The following is a 17,551-nucleotide window of genomic DNA, read 5'->3' as shown; positions in this document are numbered from 1 at the left end:
ACGACTAATCTGGAAAACGCTAATCCTGGTCTTCAGGATCACCAAAAACCTAAATGTGACGACTTGTATCATTCAGGTATCGTACCATCTGGCCAAATTACATTTCAGCGAAGGCAAGACGTTTCAATTCCCGTGGACTTCATATCTTCCCTGTTCAAGTAAAAACCCCAGTTATGGTAGAGGGGCATGTTGAAAGGTCCGTGTCACCGAGAAATAATACAAACAGCAATTCCAACTTTCAAATAGGTTTCTCTGAAAGAAGAATAACAAGGTCCTGTGATAAATATGGAAATCAGCACGGGATTGTCAAACGGCCTTTCAACCCGAAATGAAACCACAGCCACGTTGTTGATTTAGGTTGGATGTGTTTGGGCTCTTGGTTAGACTGTGTGATTGAATCTCAGGGACAACCTCAGCAGCCACCACAGAGGGCAGATGAGGTTGGGAGAGAACAGGGAGATATCTGGAACACAGGTCTCTTCTGGGGTTTATCCTTCTGGATGAATGTCACACTGGATGAGGTCGGGGGAATATATTGACATGAATGAAGTGCAGGACCAGGATCGAAAGACTACCCTGACGTGATCAGCGTTTTCTTTGATCACCGGTAAGTACAACAAACAAGAGTCTAATCCTTGGCAGGGCTGCATCCCTCTCAAGGGGCCTTGTGCAGTCTCACTTGGGCGTGTGAGTTGTCGCCTGTCAGGGTTAAGGTTTTAGCGAGGTAGTGTATTAAAGGGGTTTAGACACGATGGGATCACCTACAGCGTCCCTCAGAAGTGGAAGCAGTATGATTTAATACCGCTCCTATACATCCTTCCATACACACGAGAGGTTTGTTAAATCACGGGGACATATTCTGAACAAGGGCTGCTCGTGGGGGGTTGTGCGCGACTTAACAGAATTGGGCCTGGCAGGAATGAGTGCGCATATAGACATTTACATTTAGTCATTTAGCAGACGCTCTTATCCAGAGCCCGATTCCCTAACTAGCCCGATTCCCATAGACGCTGAACTAATAATATTGATCAAATATAGAGGCACAGCTTGAAAATGTAGTGTGCTTGCACACTTTCCGTGGTGCTCATTGGCCAACCTTCAGGGACATCGAAGTGCGTGTGTGTGTGTGTGTGTGTGGGGGGGGGTAGTCAGTCCTTCTTTTCCCCCCCACTTCAACGTCCTAGAAAAGCTTGGAATGAAAATGTGTTGAATGAAAAAACGGACCGAACCAAAATGTGGAGGGGGAGGGGGTCCAAATTGCAATCTCATCTCATGGGGTCCAACATCTTTAGCGGCGCCCCTGCCAACCTTGATACAATAAACTAATATTCAATATTCCAATAACATTTTTGTGGCTAAAAACAGGAAGTGCTGCAGTACTCATAGAAGAACTGTGATAGCTGGGCAAATTACAAAGTGTCCTATCTCCATAGCCTGCTAAACAAGAACATGATTGATAGGCTTGAAAGGTTGTTATTACCAACGTCAAACTGAAGCTGGTGGGCGATTACGTTCACAACAAAAGGATCGCGGAAATAACAGACATTGAACACAGGTAAACTGCATGAACAATACAATTGGTTACCACTCTGCATGACACCGGGATCGATCCAGATTCTATATTAAGATGTATTTCTGCTAAAGAAGTTCTCCTGTCTTCTGACCCACAGTTATGTCCGCTCTCCAAGGTTCCGACAGCCTCTCCTGTCTCATTAAGCACGACCAACCTGCCACAGTCAAGGAAGAGACATGGCTCTGTCAAATTACACAGTAATCACATGGCACAAAGCGCCACCATGTATTCCGGTAATTTCTCAGGGCCTCAGGTAATTTCGCAGTGTGTTGTCTATGGCAGGAGAACTCAAGTCATTACAAAAGGGGAATGAGGTAATATTTAAGAAGCCCAACAAAAAGAAATTAAGGATTTGCACTCTCTGTTGGTGGTTTTCAAAGACAGATTGTGAGGCTGGCAGAGCTGGATACTCCAGTAATAAAGTGTGTATTACATTAGGGCTTTGGGGATGAGGAGAGAGATTCAAAATAGGATTAGTCTTTATCACAGAAACCCTGGATCCTACTCTCCGTTGCTTCATTTTGCTTCTCTCTCAGGGAGTGGGAGTTTGTCATTAAAGAGAATCTTTTTCTCTCGCCAGGTGTTGAGTACAGTATATCCTCTTCTTCGCCTCAAGAAGATAACACTCTCACGAAAGCACCAAAACTGTACTGTGGTTCTCTCGCTTCAGATTGAACTGCTAAGGCCCTAAAGCAATTGACTGTGTGCATCTAATACAGTTAAATAATCCACATAGCTCTTTGATGAAAGAACTATCACATATGCTATCTGGAGGTTTTCGGGGTGGATTTAAGTTTGGTAGGAACTTCAGCTTCCTCGGAATGCTATGTTTTATCAAGGTAAATCATGAAGATGGTATGTCTGTGACGGATACTAGATACTCAAGTGGACAAAATGTGTTTTTCATCGCAGTAACTTTTAATACAGCTGAGATAAGATTGAACTCTGACTTCAAAGGCACCTCTAAAACCAGGGGGAAATAATGAAAAGATAAATCAAGACTGATATTCCCCTCAAACTTCATTCCATGCTAGCCACAATAGGACCTGTCTACAATGTGTGTTGAAAGAACACTTTTTAAATCCTGGACCATGGCAATAACAAGGATTAGCTTTCTAACAATAAAACAACCAGCTTAACTTGGCTTCTACTGGAATGTATGTCACAAATGGTGAAAGGGAATCACTAAGTAACAACAAAAAAAGTCTGTTTTGAAAAAATATTCGTTTTTCCACAACTATGTAGCGTCCCAACTGTGCATGGCAGTGGGAAGTGTCAAGAAATGAATCTCTCTTTCTCTCTCTAAATCAAGCCTGAATCAATATTTCCTCTTCATATGACACCTGTATCAGCTGTCTAAGTTGCCAGAAAGTATCTGGATGTGTGGAGAGCAGAGACGAAAGCAGACAGACAGTGTTGGAGGTTACGCCGCGAGCAATCGCTCTCCTTTAACCAAACCAGACAGCCAGCCGTGTGTAGGCAGAGAGGGGTGAAAATTGTGGGAAAATCAATGCTAATTAAGTTTCCTGGAAGAGTTATTTCAGATTTAATACAGCCTTTGCTGATGAGATTTCTTTCTTTCTTTGTTCAAGGGGTGGCAGGGGTCTGCGGGGGGGAGGGGGGAAGGGGGGGGGTCACACAAGGCAACACTTGACGTTTTGGGACCTGAGAGAAAATCAGTAAGGATTTATGACGGTGAAGAGGGCCGTTTACTGGTTTTGTTCCTTAAACCGGTAAAGGAGAGGGGGATGGAACAGGGGGGGGGGGTGCTTGTGTGACGTCCTGCCAGGGGGGCATAGAAGCCAAATGGGGTCTGAGGAGGCCGCTGGGAAGTGCACATGCACATCTGTGTTTTTCCGTTGATGCATTCAAACAATAAAGACATGCATTGATATGCATTAGAGAGTCCCCATCAGGTGACGCAAAAATAGAGTTTGCGGGATTGTGATGGCTGGGCGTGAGGCGGGGAGCAGATTGCCGCGAGCCGGTCGAATCATTCCACCTTCACCACAACCTGATTGAAATGCCAAAGGACGGTACTCAACCCTTCAGATGGGGGAAATGTACAACTGCTGCCGGAGAATTGAAATTGCTCCAATCTTCGATCATCATCATCATCTTCATCATTCAGAAATGTGTCCTTGTGATCTTTCTCCATCATCCAGGCCATTTTCATTTGGGGCGCAGAGTTACTGAGTCTGTGTGGGTGTGATGCATGATTTTGAGCTCGATTTTCTTTCAATTACATTTCGGATGATTAAATCCAAAGTGAATCTGAAAAAACAACTAAGAACATGAACCGAAGGAGGGAAAAAACCACAGTCAGCCTTTTAGGGTCACATGTTTTATAAAAAATATGAACTTAATTCTCACATAAAGACATACAATGTTTGGTTTTGTTTCTGATATTTTACAGACTTTTTCTGAAATGATGTCCACAAGTATTTTTCGGTAATAAACCAGCGATACATGGCAGCAAATACATAGAGAAGATATCACTCTGAAGATTGAAATACTCTTAAACAGACGTCATTGACAACACTTTGAGGGAAACATGTTCTCAACCAAAGCACAGCTGTTTCATCATGAATTACAGACAAAAATGAAAGACATTCATGCACCAAGGCTTTTGTATACCTTTGGCTTTTAAAACAACAAAATAGTAAATAAGGCATTCCCTTGTCATGTTAGCAGCAATGGAGAAGTAAAATATATGTATAAATATATATTAAATGAAATAACAATTTTCCATCCAATTAAAATATACTTTCTCTACCTCCCCTTCTTAGGTTCACTCCACTACACCGCGCCCCCCCCCCCCTGCCTGCCCCCCCCCCCCCCCCCCAGAATACACCTCCGAATACATTTGAAATTAAAAGAAGGCAATTTATCTTTAAGTCGCGGTCATTGAAAGATGTCACAAGGACGTATAGGAAACAAAACATGAGCAAGAGGTCTTTTTTTTTTCATCTCCAACGACAGTGCTTGGTTGTCGTGTCAAGTCCCCCATCCTCCAGTGCCTAAGAGTCGTCATCGGTTTGGACGACGTGATAAAGAGTGACGTTGAAAAGCACCTGATGGCCGTTGTTCCAGGCGTAGAGCGCCCTCTCTCGAGCGTTGTAGTCCAGCATGGAGATGTGAAAGTACTGGTTGTGGAAGGGGATATCAGTGTACTCGTAACTCGAGGTCTTCGTGGAGTACGAGTAGTAGACCTTGGCTCCGGTGACGTGAGAGTTAGTTATGTAGAGGGTACCGCAGATCATAAAAGACTCCCCCGCGTTGCGCTTGGAATATTCCGTGTTCCAGGTCTTCAGCACCTCCAGGGTTTCGGGATCGATCTGGGAGATGACGATATTCCCCGCGTTCTGATTGGTCGCGTACACCACCCACAAGCCCAGCTCGTCGGCCATGACGTCGATGTCGGAGTATCCGCCCCACGTGTACGGATACGAGTTGTGGAAGCCTGCGTGATCCAAGGCGCGCTGCGCCGACACCTGGCCCGTCTCAAAGTTGTACCGGACGATGATGTTGCTCTGGTACTTGTTGTAGTACAGCGAGCCGTTGTACACCACATGGTTGGTCCCGTCCCACTTGGACGGCAGGTTGTAGGTTCGAGACACCACCCCGGAGACAAAGTCATCCATCGTCTTGTACTCGCGCACGATCCTGTTGTTGGTGTAGCTGTCCATGTACCAGACCTGCAGATGGAGGGGAGATGGATGCACATGCGTACATACACAGACACGCATCCGCTTATACTCGTACGCTAAGGCAAAGGTCATCCTCTGCGTCGTTGCTTTTAAGTCCGGCATAAAAGGAGAATTTACCAGGGCTCATAAATCAAGGCGCGTTGTACAAGGCGAGAGAGAAGCAATTAGATTTCCCCACCTTGGAAAGCGCTCTATGAAAACCAATACCATGACACTGGTCATGTCAACCTTTAATAATTGTAATAAATTCCCCCCACTTGGAAAACTCAGCAGAGATGTTTGTCCGATGGCAAAATAACCGGACACGCCCACACAGAAAAACACATGGGCATGAGCATATACAAGGACGCAGACATGTACACACACACAAACATACTGTACATGCATGCAATACTCCATACACATGCACAGGTTTGCACACACATACACCCATAAGTACACGTTAGCATACGCACACACACATACACACACACACACACACACGTGCACATGTGAGCATTCACGTACGCACACACCCACACTTCCAAACGACAAGACTGACCCCATATCAGATCACGTACGCAATGTACACATGCACATACACACGTGCAGTACTCCACATACACACAAACACACACTTGCTCACACACACACACACACACTCACTCACCCGGTTGTTTTTGGGAGAGGCCTGTGGATCAGTCATCCATGCTCCGTAGCGGGTTCCAGATGTCTTTATGGTGACGGGTCCAGTGATTTTCATTAATTTCCCACACGCTGTTAATAAAGAAAACCAGTGATAAGAGATTCTGTTTTCTCCCCTGTTTGCCTAACTGCATTTCTCAAGACAATTTGCTGCCTGCGCCCCCCTTGCTACGAGCATGCTGGGCTTCTCAAACATCTTCTCCTCCCTGTCTGTTGTACTCTGCCTCTCAAGCCTTGCTTCTGAGGGGCACGTGTAATGTGTAGGGCGACATTTTGCATTAAAAACCGATGCTGAGGTGTTATGGTTATGGTCCAGTCTCGTCTAAAACTGACTCCATGGCCTACCAGTCAGACTCCTCTAGTTCAAGGTAACCAACGACAACCCACCAGTGCAGTCTTATCATCTGTTTCCAAGGTTATTATCTCAATACTTTCAGTCAAAGAGTACATTGGGCATTAAAACATGCAAAGCACAGTCGGAATTGTCCCATCAACTGTGGCTTTTGATGTGTGGGTTTTTCATTGGCGCACGAAGAGTAGGCTCCCTCGTTGGGAAGCCTTTACTTACTGTACAGTAGCACATACTCCCTGTAACGTAACCAGAGGGAGCACATTCATATCTGCACAGCACACAACAAGCTATAGTAGCGTCAATCAGGGTTATCTGTCCAAATGGGACTACGGTAAAGTCAAGAAGGGTTATCGTTACTGTACGTCAGGCTCAAGTCAACCAGGGTTATCTGTACAATAGGACTACAGTAGAGTCAAGAAGGGTTATCGTTACTGCACGTCAGGCTCAAGTCAACCAGGGTTATCTGTACAATAGGACTACAGTAGAGTCAAGAAGGGTTATCGTTACAGCCCGTCAGGCTCAAGTCAACCAGGGTTATCCACGCAGCACATGACAGGCCGGAGTCAAGTCAGGGCAGGGTTATCTGTTCTGACAGGCTGGGGGGGGGGGGGGGGAGGTAGAGTGAAGCATCTGGACTCACTCAGCTTCCCCATGCAGTTGCGGAGCCGGCTGTCCAGCCGCAGGACCCTCTGGAAGAGCTCGTCGTAGTCGTACGCCCCCACCTCCTCCTGGATGCCCGTCAGCACGGCCGACAGGTTGCGGATCTCCTCCTTGAACTGGGATACGAGCGCCGCGTCCGTCTTGTACTGCTCCAGAACGGGGATCAGAGGCACCAGCTCGTCCATTTTCTCCTTAATCTCCTGGAGGGGCGAGGTTTGAGAGGTGGAAGGGGGGGAGGGAGAGGGGAAGTGGCGAGTGAGAAGGGTGGGAGGGTTGGAAGGAGGGAGGATGGAGTGGGGTAGGGGGAGAGGGATAGGGGTGTGGGGGGCGGAAGGGGGCGAGGGAGAGAGAAAACGGGAGAGGGAGCGATGGTGAGAAGGGGAGGTGGAGAAGATGGTCAGGATTAGATTGATGGCCAAGGGGAGATTTACGTCCACCTTCTGTGATGTGCGAGGTGGAGGTGGACGGGGGGGGGGGGTGGGTTTCAACTGTTGAATGGTTAACAACAGACACGCTCGATTCTGACAGGGCTGTCTCCAGCCTTCAGGACTGAGGACGTGCTGTACTACAAGTGGAGCATTGTTGGGTGGTCCACCTGCATGGCTACCTGGAAGTTACGGGCCAGGACGGCTTTCCTGCTGTCTTCGACCTGCCTGAACTTGGTCCTCAGCCCCTTCATCTGGTTCTCCATCTTCATGACGTACTGGAAGTCCCTCTGGGTGCGGAGGTTCAGAACCTCGATGGACTGGGACATGTTCTGAACCTGCAGACAGAACCCAAATCTTCAGAACAGCCTTGAACTAACTCAAACCCCTTCAAACATCAGAGGTAGAAGACAATATTACACTGCATTTATCAGCTGGCGGGTTGACAAATCGTTGAGAGTTTTGACATATGGACCTAACACTGTGTGATAAATGTGAGGTAAATGATCTTGCAGGTTCTGGCGCTCTGCACATCTGTTGTTTTCTCATCCCTCTCCAAGTATTGGGTTTCCAACGAGAGAAACCAAATTAGCAGGCTTCGGGGTTCTCCTGTGTTTAACAGACTATGTCAGGCAGCTGTGCCCAACACATCTGCATAACGACACAGGCAGAGCTTAGCCTCCCTGTATTTGATTAAAAGACAAGCTATTAGTCATCAGTACAGGTATTAATGGCTTCTTAAATCACTCTAACTTTGGCACTGAAATGACTTGTCATAGAACCGTGTAATAAGTCATGTACTTTGGATGTGAAAGCAGAAGCTATATTCAACTACAGAGGGTACAATTTCTGGGTAAATTGTGGGGTGTGCTCTTGTATTTGTGTACGCCCTTCGACTGGTTAGCTCCTGCGATTCCCACACAGCAGAATTGTAGTAGTTAGCTAGCTCTATAATTTACCCGGGGCTTGGTCTGAATCTAGGAGCAAAACGGAGCACAGCTGCCAGCTGTAGGTAGCCTATATGCAGGTAGCAACGCTAGTGCTAAATAGCTATTTACCTGGTCGGCTCCATGACGTCGGGTAAGTAGGGCTCGTGACACTGCTCTCCAAAAGAACGAAGGGGAACTTACTTGTCTAGCATATGAAGACATGTTGCCTCAACTTTCCTACTATATTCGACTTTGTTAAAGTGTAACTGGTCAGTTTACCTGGAAAAGACCATGCACCAGATATCTTCTTCAAGTTTAAATGTGTACAGTACAGTATGCGTGTGTGTGTGTGTGTGTGAGTGAGTCTTTGTGGGTGTGCGTGTATATGTTTGTGTGTGTGAATGAATGAATGAATAAAAACCTTTATTGCCCCGAAGGGAATTTGTTCTGCACGAAGAGCTTAAAAACAGAGATACATTCAACACTGCAGACAGGACAGTAAAGTGGAATTATTTTAAAAAAGCACAGCGAGACAAAAAATGCAATAAAAAAATAATACAAAGATACAACTGAAGGCATCGCAGGAATAATGTGAGTATGTATGTGCGTGTGGAAGTATGTAAGGTTGTGTTTGTGTGTGCGTGATTGTGTTTGGCTGGGTGACAGTGTGTGTGTATAAGTGTATGGGTGCGTGTCAGTATGTGTGTAAGTGTGTGTGTGTGTGAGTGTCAAGGTGTGTCAGTGTGTTACCTTCTCCAGTAGCTGGCGTAGCTGCCTGCTCTTGGCGTCCCTGGAGCACAGGCTCTGTTCTGGAGCCACGACCGTGCAGATACAGCGTCCATCTGCATCCTGCGCTGAGCTGTACACCTGCCAGCCCTCCTTAGGCCCGATGGTCTACAGGGACACACACATACACACACATGCACGCACGCATGCACATTCACACACGCATGCACAAACGCACACACACACACACACACACACACACGGTTATTCCAACAAAAGATGCTTGTCTAAGACTTTCCAAAAACTCCAATGTTCGGGGAGGTCTCATTCCATTTTGGAGTTTGCTCAAAACAAACTGGACCATATGGTGTGGTATGATGTGTCTGTCTGCTGCTGCTAGTTCCAGTACATTGACTGCTTTGGCAGACAACAATGACTCAATCTCAGGCTGAACTATCCACCCCAGCCTGTCCATCTTTTTCATAAAGTCTCAGCTCCCACAGAGAGAGGGAGACCGAGAGAGGCAGACACACACTGTAAACATAGAGTTAGCCAACAAGAAACAAGCCAGACAGGGAGGGAGAGAGGGAGGGAGAGAGAGACACAAAAAAATATAGGGAGGAAACAAGAAAGAGACCGAGAGACATATGAACACTGGAGGAGAGAGGGAGAGACACATAGAGAGAGGAGGACAGGAAGAGTGACATAGATAGAATAAGAGGGAGAGACCGGGACAGAGTTAAAGGGAGAAAGACAGACAGAGGGAGAGGGAGAGAGAGGAGAAGAGGGAGAGAGAGAGAGAGAGAGAGAGATACACAGTCCACGTTCTCTGTGCAGGGAGTGAACCAGTGATTGTCCACTGAGGCTGGCTTCAGAGGAGCACCTTTGTGAGGATGATTAATGACTACACTCTCGAATGCATCTATGTGAAGCCAATGCAGCCAGCTCTCTTCTGTCTAACTTAAATAGGAACATCGAATCGCAAAGGCTGAAAAAAGGCTATGGAGCTTGAAGTATGAGCTTTTCACTGGAGAAAACGGTTTTGTCTAACCAGCAGGAAATTACAAACATGATCTAATTATCATGAAGACCTTGCTTTGATATCCAGTTTTCCACAAATCATTTGCCAAATCAAACCACTAATTGGGGGTTGTATTATGCAGGTCCTGTTACTCACTTAGATAGTTACTCACATTTCTGGTCTCTGCTCGAACAAACATGCAACAGACTCCGTAGAGCTCTGCACTGAACCCACCCACATCTGAGGTGGTTCACTGACACCCCCACCTGCACACAACACAGGCCTGCACCGCTGCAAACGAACAGACACCCCAACAGGTACGAAAAGCACACACACGAACGCGGCGCGCTTCATCCAAGAGAGGTAGTCTAACAGAAACATTCATTTTCTGCCCTTTTGATACAAGATTAAATTCACATCAAAAAGAAGCCCAGGGAACAGTGTACTCCTCTGTTTGCATGAACGTCGCTCCACGTTTGCGTTCATCGATCAAACTGTCTAAACAAAGGCGGTGAGATATTAGAGGGGACTGAAGTGGAATGCACATGTCTGGACTGGAATTGATGATCACCCTCCTTAAACGAGTTAACATCTCTGCTCTAACGGAGAACAATACGAATTTGAGTGTGTACGTGTCCCTGACTGAATGGATCCAGAAGTCAGTCGTTCATGGGAGTCTGAACATGACAAACAGTCACCTGCATGTAGCAGGGCGTAGCCTTGCAGGATGGGGGTGTGACAAATGCCAACAACAGCCCCCCCGTCTAATGTCAAGGCCGCGCACACAATGTGGTGGCTTGAAATAGAGTGTGACTGATCGTGTTTGTGTGTAGGTGTGTGTGGGTGTGTGTCTGTCTGAATGTGTATACGTGGGCGGGTGTCTATCTGATTGTGTCTGTGTGTGTGTGTGTGTGTGTTGATGTCTGTCTGATAGTGTTTGTGTGTGGGTGTGTGAATATGTGGGTGTCTATCTGATTGAGTCGGTGTGTGTGTGGGGGTGTGTGTGTGTATGTGTGTGTGTGGACCGGGAAGGTTGTGTTTGCCCGTGTTTGTATTGTAAACATGACACAAAGAGAGGCAGACACGTCAACAGATAAGTGCCGGTAGGAACCGCACGGTTGGCGGATGGAGAGAGATAGCAGGTGAGAGAGACAGAGGAGAAGCACACGGCGGTTGTTATTGCCAGGGAGAAATGGCCCGGGCTACAGAACCGGAGAGAAATTCATTTCTTCAAAACCCGTCACAGCGCGGACTCCTCTGACCCTGCAGGAAAACGACGGCACGGATCATTCCGGAAGAGATCATTGCCGAGTGACCAGAACCCCGTCCCATCACCAGACCTCTCACCTCTCTCCTCCAAAAGCGTGTACCACCGCATGTTCTCCTGCCGAACGAAACCCCGCCCCTGTCACACGCACTGGGGACAGACAGCCGAGAGAGAGCGATCAAACGCTATATCTTTTTAAGCAAAGATAGTGGGGAGCTCCATCCCATAGTGAATGACTTGTGCTGCCACGACCGGAATACCGATTAGAGGCACCTAAGTGAGCCAGACTCCTCTGTGTCTACCTCCACAAACACACACCGTCCCCAGATCACGACGTCCCTCGGCATCGAGCTCACGCTCTCCCGGTTCACGTCGCCGTGACGCCGATCATGCGCCGATCATTAGCGAGCTACTAATTGGAGGAACACATTCATGATCAGGCCGGTTGATTACATGTGGAGGAGGTCTTACGAAGACAGAAACGACTCAGTTCGTTCTCCTCTCGGCGCAACTCCCACAATGCTTTGCAGTGACAGACGTCTGGCGAGGAAGTCAACGCTCCTCCGAGCTACAATCACGGTAATTAAGAAGGGAGTGGGGAAGAATCTAGAAAGCCCCCCCTGGTAAACTGTACCCAGCGCCTGGAATCATTCTTCGAATTACATTAGTTGTCTCATAATCACCCGGAGGACAAGTAATTTAGCCATCTACGCCGTGATATGAGGTTTCAGTGCCTCAGCCATCATTTAACCCGTTAAGGAGTAGCGTCACACATGTGATTCTGAACATTCCAACCGACTATTTTCCGATAGACAAAAACTATATGACAAACGCTATAGTATGGCTTCAAAATTTACAATTAGGAGGCTAACAAGTAACACTAGCAGGTAGTAGCATTGCTACGAGTATTATGCTAGGTTGCTAGGTAACGGAAGCTAACTAAAACTAGCTAGCTTCCGTTTTGGAAAAATAACTCACTCCTTAAAAGGTTAAATGGTGGGGATCATTGATACAGAAGTCACAGAGGAGCCCGTGGGAGTCTAACCGTGACAAACAGAAACATGCTGTGTACCGTGGCAGGGTTTCGGTGTGACGACAACAACCACAAAAGGGCCTTGATTTTGGAACTGGAATGTTTGGGTCGACATGCTAACAGCAGAACACAGACTCTATGATACTAAGACTAAGATCACCTAGAATCTATCTTCCACTTATATTTTTTAAGCACGGCATTATAATGTGTTTTGACTGTATTTTTTGTATACGCGCTTCCTTTAGCTTCTGATGTGGTAAGGGGAGAGGGGAACCGGAGTGTGGAACCCCAAGCAGTTAAATAAGGAATTTGTGGAGTGGGATTATCAATCTCCTGCCAGTGGTACATGGTTTGTGAACATATGATCACTAATGGCATTTTCTTTTTTTTCTTCTTTACAATGCTGCCTGTGTGTAGTTTGTTTTGTTTTGTGATGACATCGCTCAGGCTTGTCATCTTTCATTTTGATTCTGTGGAATCATCAGAGACAGCCACTGCCCTTAAGTGCTGACTCACAAAGAGAGAAAGCAGAGAGAGAGAGAGAGAGAGAGAGAGAGAGAGAGAGAGAGGCAGAAAAGGAACAAAAACAAGAATAGAAGTTATTAGTTTGCTAAGAATTATCGGAAAGAAACGAGGAGTTAGAAAGGATCTCTTTGACCATATAGGTGCTTTGCTTGTGTATTTCATATGGATAGTTAAAAAAAATAAAAAATACTATAAATAATATACTATCCATATGGAATACACAAGCAAAGCATGTCCATGTTCTGCTGTATGTTGTAAGTCTATGTGTTCATGACTTGTGTTTGTGTTGACCTATATGGTCAAAGAGATCCTTTCTAACTCCTCGTTTCTTTCCGATAATTCTTAGCAAACTAATGGATATGTCTTCCAGGTGCATAATACAATTTGTAATCACTAAACACCAGTTCCCAACCATCATTTTAATCATGAAAAAATGTGTCAGCCTCATAACAGGCCCAATTAGTTGCCTGGCAAACTCCCACGTGGGAATAGCCATATCAGTATATTTCATTCACTTGGAGATTCTCCCCAGGGAAGTACTTAAGTACCTGTTGTGGAAACTGTGCCACAAAATAGATGGTATCACATTTTCCTGGGCGGCTTGATTAGGCACTGGAGCTGAAAAACGTCCTGCTAAACCATGACTTGTTACAGAGAATTAGAAAGGGAAAACAACTCTTGACGACTGATTTGTGTACATTCGACTACACGCACATTCCTCGAACATTTTTGCATTCACTATTCGGACACAAGTGCGCCCCCTTTTGGTTTAAATTAGTTTTCAGCACCTAGCGAGTGGACAGCTCCACATAGACCCACACATCACGTGCCACACACATGAACGTATGCGCGCCCGGGCAGGATGAGACGCTCATCCAACCTTTTCATCACGGACCATCTGATCATATATGACACTACCGCAGATGCGTTAACTATTGTTAATCACAATGTCAATTTATTGTCGTTGACCGCTGACCAGGAAATAGCCTCGTGAACACAGTAAATAGAAAAGATGATTTGACCGAAATGTATACGGCAGTTTTAAATTGCTAAAGGAACATATGAGCAAAGTTTCACGCCAAAACATTACAAGAAAAGGCTTCCTCGTCATTATCATAGGTTCTCACACAAAATAAATTATTCACAGACAGATACTTGGGTTGGCTGGCTGCAGTAGCCTACTTCAACACCCAAATTCCCTAACAAAATAGACAACAGTAAACAACAAGCTAGAGATATCTTAGAGGGATGCACTGTTTGTTTTTTTTATGGAAAAAAGCACATTTGGACATAATTGGCTCTGATATTTGTGTGGACTTGGGTTTCAGTGCAGTGAACCCACCAAGTTGCCTGTGTCCACTGTCCACTGCCCTTTTCCCCCACATGCAGCTACAATCAAAAGCAAACTCGGATAAAGTGTCTTACAAAAACATTTCATTAAGAGTAAAATTCATATCAAGTATCCAATATTTTTGCATACCCTATCGATAATATATACCAAACCATTAATGAACACAAAGGGCTCACACATTTCTTTCAACTAACAAATGTGATCTTAGCCTCTTTTTACCTCCCTTTCCCCTCGTCGACATCCGTATGGGTTCTATTTGGATAGCTAGTTATTACAGGGGGCAAAATGTTCTGTTCTGTAAAAAAAAAAACATAAGCTAAGTTATTATTGAAGAAATTAAGGTGAATCAAAATCAACCCGCATGCACCTTTGTAAATAAAAGTAAAGGCAGCGTTTAGCAGGCAGTCCTGTGGACGCGGCGCGTGCCGTGCCTTCATCTGACCGGACGGGACTCACCATTGAAGGATACAATCCGAAGATCATAAGTGAAAGCACGGGATACAGGACAGTCAACAAAACCCGCATACTGTCGGAAAGCCAGTTGCACTTCTCAGCTTGTTCACGCGCAGGTCTCACTGCGGGACCGTCACCGCGTCGCTGCTGGTATATGCCCGCCGTTCAGAGCTCTCCAAAGGAACAAGCGTGATAGATCCACATTCATTACACCGCTCCGGGGACTCTCTTGCGTGAAGACAATACAGAACACCGCTGTTTGGACACAACAGACATAGAAAAAAAGTTTCTGCCTGGAAGAAGACAGATCTAGACTGCAGGGGAGGTGCACAACGGATATGACATCATTTGGTGTGTCTTGATTATTTGAGGAAAACGTTTCATGATGTTGATCAGTGCCAAGACCTGCCACTCCCCTCACAGAACCCAATCTAGCTACACGCACACACACACACACACACACACACACACACACACACACACACACACACACACACACACACACACACACACACACACACACACACACACACACACACACACACACAAACACAATGAGTGGATACAGAATCAAATGCGTTTATTGAGGCTTGGTGATATGAGTGTAGGGCAGAAACGTGAGACTGGATACTCTAAAAACACATCTACTCCCAGAGGAGTGTTGACCACACATCGCATCAACAAGTAGTGGAAGACACTTGCAGTCCCACCCCACTCCACTCCACCCCCCCCCCCCCCCCCCCCCCCCCCCGCCATCTTCACCCTCTGCTAGTAATTTTCTCTCTTCAAAACCACATCAAATCAGCTCTCACCCCCTTTAATGGACCTCCCCCCACTATGTGTTCTGAAAATGAGTTCTGTTCCATAACTACACACATCTCGGTCTTCTTCAGATTTTCTCTCTTGTAATCTCGGTCTCTCTTTTCTCTCTCCCGCTGTCACCTTCTCTGGCTGTCTCTCCTGTGGCTTTGTTGAATCACAGGTAACAACTGTCTGGGTTGTTCAGGATGTTTAAGATGAAATAATGGTTGTTCAGTTTCATTCATTTCATGTTAAAAAAAAAGAAAAGTGTGGGTGTTTGTGTGTGCAAATGAATGTGAGCGTGTGTGTGTTCGTCCATGCATGTCTTTGTGAGTGTGTCTGTGTGTGTGTGTTCGTCCATGCATGTGTGCGTGAGTGTGTCTGTGTGTTCGTCCATGCATGTGTGCGTGAGTGTGTCTGTGTGTGTGTGTTTGTCCATGCATGTGTGCGTAGCAGTGTGATGTTGTTCCCCTAGATCAGTGGTTCTCAAACCTGTCCTCAAGTACCACCTGTCCTGCATGTTTTAGATGTTTCCCTGCTCCAACACACCTGATTTAAATAAATGGGTCGTTATCTAGCTCTGTAGAAGCCTGGTAACGAACATGCATTTGAATCAGGTGTGTTGGAGCAGGGAAACATCTAAAACATGCAGGACAGGTGGTACTTGAGGACTAGGGTTGAGAACCACTGCCCTAGATTATGCACTAAATTGCACACAATGACCAATTCGAATAGGTCAGGTCAAGAGGGGATGTTAATCATTTGATAATAATAAAAATAATAATATTTCAGTGTGTTTTTTAAATTGAATTACAGATGGATAGCTAATGTAAATTTTTGGTGTACAAACACTTTTTAATATCTATATTGTAAATACATGATGTGATGTACATGATGTGTTGTCTCTTTGTGTGCAGTGTGCAGGCGAATAACAAAGAGTCCAACCAGCAGATCTTCAGTTGCGGCAGAGTCCTAATTGAAACTACACAACGCAGAACGAACCACGCTACATGTGAATGAGTGTGTCTGTGTGTGTGAGAGTGTGTGTGAGAGTGTGTGTGAGAGTGTGTGTGAGAGTGTGTGTGTGAGTGTGCAGGGTCCGGGGTGTCTCTAATGAGCAGACTGGGGACATGGTATCAGTGGTCTCAGAGCTCATCTTAGTGCACAGTAAGCACCACTCCTGTGACCGAGCCATCCCACTGCAACCACTATAGGGAACCCCACCCTCCAGCTCCGTCTGTCCTGTGACCTCACGGCAAACACCACCCTCCACCTGCTCTCCATCCTTGAACCACACGCACCTCTCTCTCTTTCTCTTCCTCCATCTCTCTGTCACCTTTTCCTCTCTCCCTCTCTATACCTCTCCCTCTCTCTCTCTCCCTCTCTATCCCTCACTTTCTCTCTCTCACCTATTTTTTTTTTCTCCTTCGCCTGACTCGTTGCTCAGCAACATCAGCTGATAGTTTGCATGAGGACGTAACTTTGCTTTGTTGTTATTGCTGCCAGTCTGAAGGAAAACGGTGAATTCTTGAAACTCACACTTGAAAGCAGCAATCTCTTTCACTCACTAATTACTGTCAGCTTTGGTGTTTAGGTCTGTGTGTTTTACAATGTGCGGTGCTGAAAGCAAATGAATTTCAAACCACCAATGTGATTTGCCTACCTTTCAAGAGTTATTTGAATAGGAAAAATTATTTTTAAAATTGTGTATTCCTATTTAATTGTAGTAACGTTCAATCAGAGGGAATGAAAGGCTGTTGAGATGGTACACGAAGATGGGACACACTTTGAAGGTTGTGAAAGCTTTTGAGCCATTGTCAACGGAGAACAAACATGTCTTTACAGTAAAGGAGAGCGAGAGAAAGAAAGAAAGAAAGAAAGAGAGACAAAGAAAGAGAGAAAGAAATGGGGAAGAGGAAGTCGTTAATCTTCCAACACCTTCAGTGATGAAATCCAGGATTTTGTCCCTCCAGCTCAATCACTCCTTAAAACAAAGACATCACCACTTGAACATGTTAGACGTGCGACATCATCCACGGAG

The 17,551-nt window shown here is 45.8% G+C and overlaps 1 protein-coding gene across 1 annotated transcript; it reads right to left on the bottom strand.

Moving 5' to 3' along the window:
* Positions 1-4,441: 4,441 nt before the first annotated feature.
* olfm3a (olfactomedin 3a) lies at positions 4,442-14,914 on the bottom strand. Its single transcript, XM_067251751.1, has 6 exons — positions 14,713-14,914; positions 9,084-9,227; positions 7,587-7,742; positions 6,960-7,179; positions 5,933-6,039; positions 4,442-5,271 (listed from the first exon to the last, which is right to left on the bottom strand). Exons 1-6 carry the CDS (start codon positions 14,779-14,781, stop codon positions 4,594-4,596), a joined length of 1,374 nt encoding a protein of 457 aa, XP_067107852.1. The 5' UTR covers positions 14,782-14,914; the 3' UTR covers positions 4,442-4,593.
* Positions 14,915-17,551: the final 2,637 nt, after the last annotated feature.

This window comes from Osmerus mordax, chromosome 15, assembly GCF_038355195.1.
Source record: "Osmerus mordax isolate fOsmMor3 chromosome 15, fOsmMor3.pri, whole genome shotgun sequence".
In the NCBI taxonomy this organism is placed as follows: domain Eukaryota; kingdom Metazoa; phylum Chordata; class Actinopteri; order Osmeriformes; family Osmeridae; genus Osmerus; species Osmerus mordax.
The sequence above is the reverse complement of the archived record's forward strand: the minus strand, read 5'-3'. Positions and strand labels throughout refer to the sequence as shown.